We start from the raw sequence: 11,643 nt of genomic DNA, 5'->3' as shown, positions 1-11,643 counted from the left end.
TCCTGTGTAATTTTTTGATGCTTGAAACTAAATTAGCAATTTACCTACATTTTAATTTAAAATCTTTAAATAAATTAAACTGTTACCTTGAAAAGTTTATTTAGCCTTACTTTGGCTTTCTAAAAGAAAATCTGAAACTTCTTGAGCATTTCTTTAACTAGAAATTGAGAGAATTTTTTAAATTCCTTTAATGAACTGTGTTTGATTTCATCTCATTGTTTGGTTCTTTCCTTTATCCTTAATTTTGACGAGGCAGCATACTTGTGGATTTTTTTTTTCCATATACCATGTTTTAACTTCAATTTAAAAGCATTAACTGTCTCCTTTAATAAATGGATCTAGATCCTTTGTTTTTTTACTTCTGGCTGATTTTCTTGGGTTCTTTTCAATTCTGCTTTAAGCATATTTTAGCCATAATCAAGCAGTGGATATCTCAAAGAGCCTACAGAGGTAAAAAACAGAGTAGAAAAAATTAATACCTCAGCAGTCCTCCTCAAAATAGAGAATTTCTTCAGTTTTAGAGTTTCATAATTCCTCCCCTAGTTTTGCCCAGAATTCTTTGTTAGTTGTCATTTGCTCAGCCCTGACAGACCTCAGAACCATGTACCTCTATTCTTCAATTTGTGTTTATTTTGTCTAATCACTTTGTGTTTATTTTGTGCCTTGAAAAGCTCATTGAAGAGGTTGGATTGAGAATTGGAAAGAGAAGGACCAACAATGCAAAATAAAGATATTATTTAATACAGGGTACTCAAATACACTGAAATATGTGAGCTTCATTAGAATTATAAGTATTTTTAATAAGTTGCAGAATAATAAGTCTTGTAGTAAGAAATACCACATACAGTACAAATTATTGAATCTCCTTTTTTTTTTTTAATTCAGGAGAACAAGTAGCAATGTATTCTGATCTGCCATTCAAGTCACCTATTCGAGACATTTCTTACCATCCATTTGAAAATATGGTTGCATTTTGTGCATTTGGGCAGAATGAGCCCATTCTTCTTTACATTTACGATTTCCATGGTAAGTCCACTCCACATCACTCACTGCTTGCTAAGTTAAGAATCTATGTAGACTCTGGGGCTGGGGTTGTGACTCATTGATAGAGCCTAACATGTGTGAGGCACTGGGTTTGATCCTCAGCACCACATAAAAAAATAAATAAACAAAATAAAGGTATCGTGTCCATTTACAACTAAAAAAATAAAAAGAATATGTGGACTCCACAGATATCATACCCTAGGTACATGTGTGATGACACAAATGGTGTGACTCTATTTTGTGATAACTAGAGGCATAAAAAGTTGTGCTCCATTTGTGTACTGTGAATAGAAAGGCATTCTGCTGTCATGTATAACTGATTAGACCAAATAAACAATTTTTAAAAAATATTTACTTTTTAGTTGTAGTTGGACCCATACCTTTATTTTATTTATTTATTTGTATGTGGTGCTGAGGATTGAACACAAGGCCTTGCACATGCTAGGCGAGCTCTCTACTGCTGAGCCACAACCCTACCCAACAAATTAATTTTTTTAAAAAAAGAATATGTAAACTAATCTTTATGTTTAGACTGGACCAGGAATCATGAGCACTGTGAAATCTGTTTATCCTTTGAATTAAAAAACCCTCGTGAATATACTATAAAAGTAAAAAAGATTAAATAGATTGTATTATTATAATGCTACAACATTTTATTTTTTTTTCTGTGAGCATGATTAATATGAAAATGTTGGCAAAAGTATTCATAATGGTTGTGCTCTATGTTGGAATCACAGAAAGGTAGCTGTTACTTTCTTTGTAAGTAAACATAAATAAGCAAAATTCACCTAAAAATTATTGGAGAATATGTTAACTAAATTTAAGAGATAAATAACATATGTAGAAAATATGAATCTTTAATGTTTTGAGTTGAATATTGAATTTCTTTTTATGTTTTTTATTAAATCACATAGTAAGTTGAGTTTCCTAACATAAAAAGTGAGGCAAAAATTAAATTTCCGTGAAAACAAGATCTGGAATTAAATTCTAATGTCTGTTTCATCTCTAAAATTACACTATTCTATCATTTTGAGAATAGTAAGGAAATTAAAAGTTTGAGTGCATTTTTCAAGAGTAGACTGTCATTCTAAGAATTGTTTATATTTGTTAATTTCTATTCTGAAATTAGGATTTCACTCTTTATATTAAAACTGTCTTTCTCAAAATTACAATTTAATTTTCTTTATATATCCTTTTTTTTAATATTTATTTTTTATTTTTCGTTGAACACATCTTTATTTTATTTTTATGTAGTGCTGAGGATCGAACCCAGCTCCCTGCGTATGCCAGGCAAGCACGCTACCATTTGAGCCACATCCCCAGCCCCTTTATATATTCTTATATAAAAAAAGGTCTTGATTAGTCTTTTTGATTTTTTTAGAATATTATGTGTCACTATTTCATAAGCTAATATTTTTTTATACACATATAATTACATAAGCACTATAAATATATAAATATGTCTATAGCTACAACATTAATTAGTACTATTTGGACAGTAATTAAATGAGAAATTAAGTTTATTATGTTAATACATATTAGATTGATGAATTCTCTGATAAGTGCAAGTTATTAGATAATTAAATTATTTACCTGGAATTTTTTTACTATAGTAGATATTATATGATGCCTTTCCCAGTGAATTATCTTCAAAAAAATACATAAAATCAAGATTCTTCTTATTTTGAAAAACCTGATAGAAAAGAATTAAATTCTGCAACTCATATTCAGATTTATAATAAAACACTCCATTACTAATGTCAAGCAACATAGTACCATTTACATTTACTAGCATGTTAGCAAAAAATAAACACTGCCTTATTATAGGAATGAACAATGAGTTTCTCATAATTATCCCATGGCCAAATCTGGCATCTAATTCTAACATATATCCTGAAGTAGTTTCTTTTTTCTTTTTCTTTTTTTTTTTCTCTCAATCTTCACAATTACGAAGAGTTATACCTAAGTACTTTATAATTGGAACTGTTACACAGGAAATAGGCAGCACAGTTATTTCTTCAGACTCTTAAGAGATTTCACAATGGTCTTCATTCAGTTTCTAATTTGCTTTATAGGCTTTTGAAATTTTCACTACAAATGCAAGTTAAATTTATAATCTTTTTTTCTTCAAGCCAGTTTTTTTTTGGTCATTGACAGAAGGATTAGCCCAGGATAGTTAGGTTTGCCATTTTGTTTTTTAGACTATAGGTATTTTATTTAATAATTCCATTCTAGATGCACAGTGAGAAGAGCAAAATATTGTAGCATTACAGTAACATGAGGCTTGGGGCTCCTATTGTGTTTTTCAGTGATGTTACATAAAATTCTTGCCTTTCTGGACTTCCATACCCTTATCTATTAAAAGGTACTGCTAATACTAATAGCTGCCCTACCCAACAGAGTTATATATGAGAATATTATGAGACAGTGAGGGTAAAAGTGTTTTATAAACTCATAAGCACTATATAAAACAAATAGAAGATAAAATGAGTTGTTATCATGCCCATCCATTTGATGTTAAGGGAACTTATGCTTTAATATGTTGATAAGCATCTCCATATGGAATGGAATTTAAAAAGCTTTTTTCCAACTCTCCTTTACTCTATTGGTCAGCTTTTTCTTTTCATTTGTTAAAATATATGCCATTCCAGGTCAATTGTATTACAAAATAATGCATAAAGTTCTTTTAAAGACACTGTCTTACTATGGAAAAGAAAGGATTTCCATAGGCCTTTTAGAAATTAAGATACTCAAATGATAACACCTGAAATTACAGTTATTTTGTACAATATATTTAGAACAGTTTTTTGACACATTAACATACCTTTACAGATTAAAATTCACAATGTTTTAACACATTTTCCCAACTCTTCACTGCCTATTTTTAAAAAGAGGAAGCTTAGGAAGAAGTAACCCCAAACCATCCAAGATTTAGCACAGTTCTTGTGAATGGTATAAATCTATAAGAAATGAAATAATATTTTAGGCTCTGAAATGTTTTACTCATTAAATACAGACCAGAATCATCAATTCAAATTGTTTTTTAATTTTTTTGAGAATTAAAATGTTTAATTGACCTATCATAGTTTTATCTTTTATTTCTTATTTTGCCCCAAATCTCTTGTCTGAAAATAGTTAACAAGATTTTTAATGGTATCATAGATGACGAACAGTTAAGTGATTTTTTAAATATTATTTATCAGCACTTCTGATAATCTTCAAAGGAAAAGGAGCAAGCTGATCGTTTTGTAAGTTAAATGAGCTATGAATGAGACCACAGTAGTAGCTAAATGTATCATCCATCTTTCAGTTCTAGCAAAATCTGTGAAGAGTCAGCAAGCCTCTTTCCCTGTGAAGCATATGTTCAGGCTGTGGTCTTTTGAGTCTTTCATTCTACTGACTTTTTGCTTTTTTTGGTAAGAAATATGATTTTTTACTTTCAGAAGGCAGTTTTATTTGCCTGATGTTGAAAGAGTTAATCATCTAGTAATACAAAATTTAGTCACAGAGTACCACAAATAATGTACTTTTAGGATTCCCATAATAAAAAGGTACTAGTCGGAGAAACGGCTTCTATTTAATTAATTTATCAAGCTAGACTTCAGCAATTAATTTTTTATTATCAATATTTGTCTGCTTGAGTCTCTAGGATGCTATTCTACAATTAAGAATATTTATTGTACCTCCATAGCACTTTTTATGTCTTATTACTATTTAAATTTTTACACTTAATTTTATCATCTAGATTCCATTATTAACCCCATTGCACAGGAGCCAGGGCCAATTCCATATTCTTGTTTGATACACTTAACTGGCTTATTGGTACATTCCCTGAAATACTAGCTTTTGAGTATCCAGTAAACAAACTTCATGCAATTCCTTGTGCATCTCTGTGGACAGTATTTTTTCTTGGCACTTTTTATTCTTTGTAGGAGGCAAAGATTTTGTTTGTTTTTTAATTACCTGTACTACTTCTAAATACTGGCATATAATTAATGTGCATGTACTGTTTTAAGTAAGATCAAATCTTAATTTGAGAAGTTTCTTAACATTATTTTAAAATCCTAGGTAATGAGCCTAATTTTTCACTAGGTGGCAGTGTCTCCTCTGAATAAGTATTAACTTGAATGCATTTTAATCATAGTGTCTTGGGCAAGATAAATCTTAATTGAGCATCTATTGTGTGCCCAGTTGAGCTGAGCTATGAAACCCAGGAATCAAGCTCAGATGACCATATTCTTTTCTAATCCTTTGTGCTTTTTAAGTAGTTGGTTAAACCTCTGGAAGACTTTAGTCAAACTAAAAGGCAATTCTTTATGCCATTGACATGGCTTTATTAATAGAATCCATATTTATCAGTGGTCACCTACCTTGTCATTTTTGTAGCTTTTTGGTTCATACTGTGGCACTCTTTACCAGAGGTCAAGTAATATTACATTCCTATAAAATTTTTTAAATACGTGCACATCTCCTATGGCATTTATAACATCATGTATTTAACTTAGTACCTGGCATATTACTAACGTGCTGTAAATGTTCTCATTAAGAATTTCAAATCTTGTGCAAAGTCATTTCTCATTAAATTTTGTAAAAATACAGAATGAAGGTATCATCAGTTAGTAAGTTCAAAGCTTATAATAATAATACTAGTTGCTAGTTGTAGAAGCTAACATTTATCAAGTATTTACTATGGGTCCACCACTCTTATGAGTATTTTCTCATACAGCCTTTGAGGTAGGTACCATTATTGTCTACATTTTGTGCATAATTAAACTGAAACACAGGAAAAATTAAATAATTTTCCTAGGGTCACACAGTTGGTAGTGCAGCTACTGTTTGATTCCAAGCTGTTAGGCTCCAGAGCCCATGCTTCTAATGCATTAAGCTGTCAAAACTAGTTAGTTTGCTTTTCTTCATCAGGAAGTAATTTAAATGAAAAAGATAGCTAAAGGGCTGAGATGTAACTTAGTGGTAGAGTGCTTATTTAGTAAGAAGGAGGCCCTGGGATTAGTCCCTAGGACCCAAAAAAGGGGGTGGGGACAGGCAGCTAAATATTCATATGATAAAATGTTTGTTTTGATATTTAGGAAAATCTCTTAAGATTAAAAGGAAGTTTATTTATTTAGTATTATTATTAATAGTTCACCTCTTTAAAAATTTGGGGTATAATAATTAAGATGCATCAAGTCCTCATATTCTCAACAAAGTGCATAATATAAATTTTCTTTTCATGTAGCATTGTTTTAATGCTTTCACAATATTTTTGCAATAAAATAATGTATACTTGAAATAAAGTTAATTTTTGGTTTTCTTGTAATAGTGATAATGATTGATTCAAAAGCAAACTTAGATTTTTAATTCTCATACTTGGATGAAATTATGCCATAACAAATATAACAAATCATAGGACAGAGTTTTAAATATTTATTTTTAGCCTAGTAAGATGAAGTGAGAGATATAGATGCCACATTTTAAGAGATGCTGAAACTACTTCTTGGTTATATCCTAAAAAATGTATTTTAATATTCTTTACATCTTGAATACTTTGAAAGTTTATGCCATTCAAGGATTCAGAATATATGAAAAACTACTCAGTGACTTTAAGCATAAGCCAGAGCACCAAATTCCTCATCCAGGCCTCTTTTTATGCTTACATTGGTGCTTCTTAAAGTGCACCAAAAAGGAAGAATTGTGCAATACAAAGTAAACAACATTGTCATAGGCAAGACTAAAGTAGAAGTCAGAACCACCAGGGTTCTAGACAAAATCCTGTCACTTTCTCTTTGGCCCTGGAAAGTAATTTAACATTTCTGTGTTGTTTTTTAACCTGTAAAATAAAAAACATAATACCTATTCTATTTTATCTCAATATTTTATCGAAGGGAAATTGTCAAGCAAGGCATGAAGTGTTGGTATTATTAGAGTTCATGGACCAGGCTCTAGTAGGGAAATCCAGGCTATTTTTCATAGCAATATACATGTCACACTTTGAGTTTAATAGCTTAATGTGTGATTATTGATAATGGAATAGGAAACCAACAAAAGAATAGTATGTGCTGCAGGGGATATAGATAGGTTATCATATTATAGATAGGTTATCATAATTTAATGTGCTACTAATGAATTTGTCAAATGATGGTACAGTCTCCAATTTTTTATTATGAGACTCAGATCTACTACATATTCTTGTATAGCTTTTTAAACAAGTTATATTAGTAACACATACATTTTACTTGATATATCAAATTATGTCAAGGAAGGGCTGCGGATAAGGTCGTGAAAGAGTACTTGCGGAGTATATGCAAGGCTCTGGATTCAATCCCCTTTGACACAAACATAAATAAATAAACATTAAATTAATTACATCAGGGGAATATTGAATTACTAACAGGCCATGAAACATACCCAGGCTCCCAGAATTGAAGTGTTATTCAATAGAAACTGGATCTATCTACATAGTATCAAAAGATTATCTGAATTGGGAAAAGTATGACCAGGTAAAAAACAATAAAAAGCATAAGCTGTTGAAGCTTCTCTGCATAGAGCAAATGTTAAAGAAGGAGAAGTAGAATTCTGCCTTACCGGTAAAGGCTGGGAAGCTGCAAAATACCTGTTTACCATAATCATATTACTTCAAATGTGATAATTTATAAAGCATTTAGACGTATAAGATGACTTTTGTAATAACAAGGTAAAATATTAATAACAAATCTTGAGCAAAGGAATTAAACACTGACCCAAAGGAAATCTTACTGTTAACATAGTGTACTAGAAATAATATATGATGATTTCTATTTGAACTTTAAAGTCAATAACATAAGTACACATAGATTTTAATAGCAAACCTTATATTTGCTTTAAATGCAAAGGGCAGTAGATTAAAATATTTTATTTCCTCCATTCTCCTATTTAGAGATAAAATCCTCCTGAAAAAACCATGTGTTTTTTCATTATTTTTTTAGTTGTTGATGGACCTTTATTTATGTTTTTTAATTTACATGAGGTGCTGAGAACCAGACCCAGTGCCTTACATATGTAAGGCAAGTGCTCTACCACTGAGCCACAATCCCAGCTCCCCATGTTATTTTTTATAATTATTTAAGGCCAGAAAATGCATAAAAGCACTGAGATTATATAAATCAAAGAATTGTCAGTTATTTTAAGAATTTTTTTGGAGGTGAACTTAGAAGTGTTTTGATATATATAACATTCTTTAAGCAAAGAATTGCCACCCATGTACTCTCAGCACCTTTCCCTTTTTCTGCTATCCCACTTAGCACTTTACACTAAACTGTTCACTTCCAGAAGGCTGAAAACTCCAAGAAAGACTAGAATCTTTGTATTCCCAGGGCCCACTCCAGTGCTTGTAAATGATGACTCTCAAAAAATGATGAAAGAAAGAGGATGAGATTGTTAAAATCATGAATTTTAAACCTATCATATTAGGACAAATCTAAGTTTTAAACATGCAAATTTATATTAGCAAAAAGAAGAAAACTGAAGTAGAAAAATGCAGTTATTTCATTGCAATGTCATAGCCCAGCTATGACCTAAAAGTGTTTTAGAAACCACTGAAATATTAAAAGCATAGATCTTAAAGGAATACTTGGAGCCATCTATTATAACCTTTTTTTACAATGAAAGAATATACAGATAGGTGTACAATCAGAGATATGAAAAATTGTGCTCTATATGTGTAATATGAATTAAAATGCATTCTGCTGTCATGTATAACAAATTTTAAAAAGTATACAGGTGGATTGAGTGTGTATTTGTGGAGAGTAAGGGAAGGAAGAGCCCAAGAACTTGTAAGCAGCTTCCATTTCTAGGGTCTGATATACTGAGACTTTGTGAATCTTTTGCACATTTTTTTCCTCATTCTTTTTTCTGTTTTTAAAATTTTTTATTCTAATTTGTTATATATGACAGCAGAATGCATTACAATTCATATTACATATGTAAAGCATAATTTTTCATATCTCTGCTTGTACACAAAGTATATTCACATTATTCATGTCTGCTTCATACACGTACTTAGAGTAGTGATGTCCATCTCATTCCACCATGTTTCTTTTACCCCCTTTCCCCTTCCCTTCTCTCCCTCTCCTCCCTCCCCTTTGCCCTATCTAGAGTTTGTCTAATCTTTCCATTCTCCCCCTCCCAACCCCACTATGAATCAGTCTTTTTATATCAGAGAAAACATTTGGCATTTGTTTTTTGGGGATTAACTGACTTCACTTAGCATTATCTTCTCCACCTCCATCCATTTTCCTGCAATCGCCATGATTTTATTCTCTTTTATTGCTGAATAATATTCCATTGTGTATATATGCCACATTTTTCTTTATCCATTCATCTGCTGAAGGACATCTAGGTTGGTTCCACAGTTTAGCTGTTGTGAATTGTGCTGCAATAAACATTAATGTGGCTGTGTCCCTGGAGGATGCTGTTTTTAAGTCCTGTGTGTTTAGACTGAGGAGAGGGATAGCTGGGTAGAAAGGTGGTTCCGTTCCCAGTTTTCCAATGAATCTCCATACTGCTTTCCGTATTGACTGCACCAATTTGCAGTCCCACCAGCAATGTATGAATGGACCTTTTTCCCTACATCCTCGCAACACTTATTGTTGTTTGTATTCTTGATAGCTGCCATTCTGACTGGAATGAGATGAAATCTTAGAGTGATTTGCATTTCTCTAATTGCTAGAGATGTTGAACATTTTTTCATATATTTATTAATTGACTGTATATCCTCTTCTGAGAAGCATCTGTTAAGTCCTTTGCCCATTTATTGATTGGGTTATTTTTTTTTTTTTTTTGAGTTTAGCTTTGTGAGTTCTTTATAGACCCTAGAGATTAGTGCTCTATCTGATGTGTGAGGGGTAAAGATTTGCTCCCAAGATGTAGACTCTTTATTCACCTCACCAATTGTTTCTTTTGCTGAGAAGAAGCTTTTTGGTTTGAATCCATTCCATTTATTAATTCTTGATTTTAATTTTTGCACTATAGTAGTCTTGTTAAGGAAGTAGGAGCTTAATCCGATATGATGGATGTTTGGGCCTACTTTTTCTTCTATTAGGCACAGGGTCTCTGGTTTAGTTCCTAGATCCTTTATCCACTTTGAGTTGTGCATCGTAAGAGAGAGGCTTCATTTCATTTTGTGGCATATGGATTTCCAGTTTTCCCAGCACTGTTTGTTGATGAGGCTATCTTTTCTCCAATGTACATTTTTGATGCCTTTGTCTAATATAAGATAACTGTAATTATGTGGGTTAGTTTCTGTGTCCTCTTTTATGTACAATTTGTCTACCAGTCTCTTTTGGTGCCAATACCACCAAAAGAGTTACTATTGCTCTGTAGTATAGTTTAAGGTCTGGAATAGTGATGCCACCTGCTTGACTCTTCCTGCTAAGGATTGCTTTAGCTACTCTGGGTCTCTTATTTTTTCAGATGAATTTCATGACTGCTTTTTCTATTTCTATGAGGAATGTCATTGAGATTTTGATTGGAATTGCATTAATCTGTGTAATGCTTTTGGTAGTATGGTCAATTTGAAAATATTAATTCTGCATATCCAAGAACAAGGGAGATCTTTCCATCTTCTAAGGTCTTCTTTAATTTCTTTATTTAGCATTCTGTAGTTTTCATTTTATGGAGAGTTATCTCACCTCTTTTGTTAGGTTGATTCCCAAGTATTTTATTTTATTTCATTTTTTGAGGCTATTGTAAATGGGGTAGTTTCCCCATTTCCCTTTCAGAGAATTTGTCACTGATATTCAGAAATGCCTTTGATTTATGGGTGTTGATTTTGTAACCTGCTACTTTCCTGAATTCATTTACTAGTTCTAGAAGTTTTCTGGTGGAATTTTTTGGGTCTTCTAGGTATAGAATCATATTGTCGGCAAATAGTGCTAATTTGAGTTCTTCTTTTTCTATCTGTATCCCTTTAATTTCTTTTGTCCATCTAATTACTCTGGCCAGTATTTCAAGAACTATGTTAAATAAAAGTGGTGAAAGAGGGCATCCCTGTCTTGTTCCAGTTTTTAGAGGGAATGCTTTCAATTTTTCTCCATTTAGAATGATGTTGGCCTTGGGCGTAGCACAGATAGCTTTTATGATGTTGAGATATGTTCCTGTTATCCCTAATTTTTCTAATGTTTTGAACATGAAGGGGTACTGTATTTTGTTGAATGCTTTTTCTGCATCTGTTGAGATGATCATATGGTTCTTATCTTTAAGTCTATTGATGTAATGAATTACATTTATTCATTTGCATACATTGAATCAACCTTGCATCCCTGGGATGAACTCCACTTTATCGTGGTGTACTGTCTTTTTGATATGTTTTTGTATTTGATTTGCGAGAATTTTTGCATCTGTGTTCATTAGAGATATTGGTCTGAAGTTTTCTTTCTTTGATATGTCTTTGCCAGGTTTTGGAATCAGGGTGATATTATCCTCATAGAATGAGTTTGGAAATGCTTCCTCTTTTTCTATATCCTGAAATAAATTAAAGAGTGTTGGTATTAGTTCTTCTTTAAAGGTCTTGTAGAACTCCATCTGGTCCCAGGCTTTTTTTTTTTTTTTTTTTTTTTTTTTTTT

The 11,643-nt window shown here is 31.8% G+C and overlaps 1 protein-coding gene across 11 annotated transcripts in view; it reads left to right on the top strand.

Moving 5' to 3' along the window:
• The window catches only part of Ahi1 (Abelson helper integration site 1), a 179,432-nt gene that overhangs the window by 57,664 nt on the left and 110,125 nt on the right, over nt 1-11,643 (top strand). For all 11 annotated transcript variants that reach the window (XR_007345822.1, XR_007345823.1, XM_048798685.1 and 8 more), the window contains one exon: nt 886-1,026. Coding sequence is in view for 9 of the 11 variants with exons in the window: in XM_048798685.1 (XP_048654642.1) it covers nt 886-1,026 (141 nt within the window). In the remaining 2 variants the exon portion in view is untranslated. The remainder of the gene's footprint in view (nt 1-885; nt 1,027-11,643) is intronic.

Source organism: Marmota marmota, unplaced genomic scaffold (genome assembly GCF_001458135.2).
Source record: "Marmota marmota marmota unplaced genomic scaffold, marMar, whole genome shotgun sequence".
In the NCBI taxonomy this organism is placed as follows: domain Eukaryota; kingdom Metazoa; phylum Chordata; class Mammalia; order Rodentia; family Sciuridae; genus Marmota; species Marmota marmota.
Note: the sequence above shows the minus strand (reverse complement) of the source record. Positions and strands in the feature narration are given on the sequence as shown.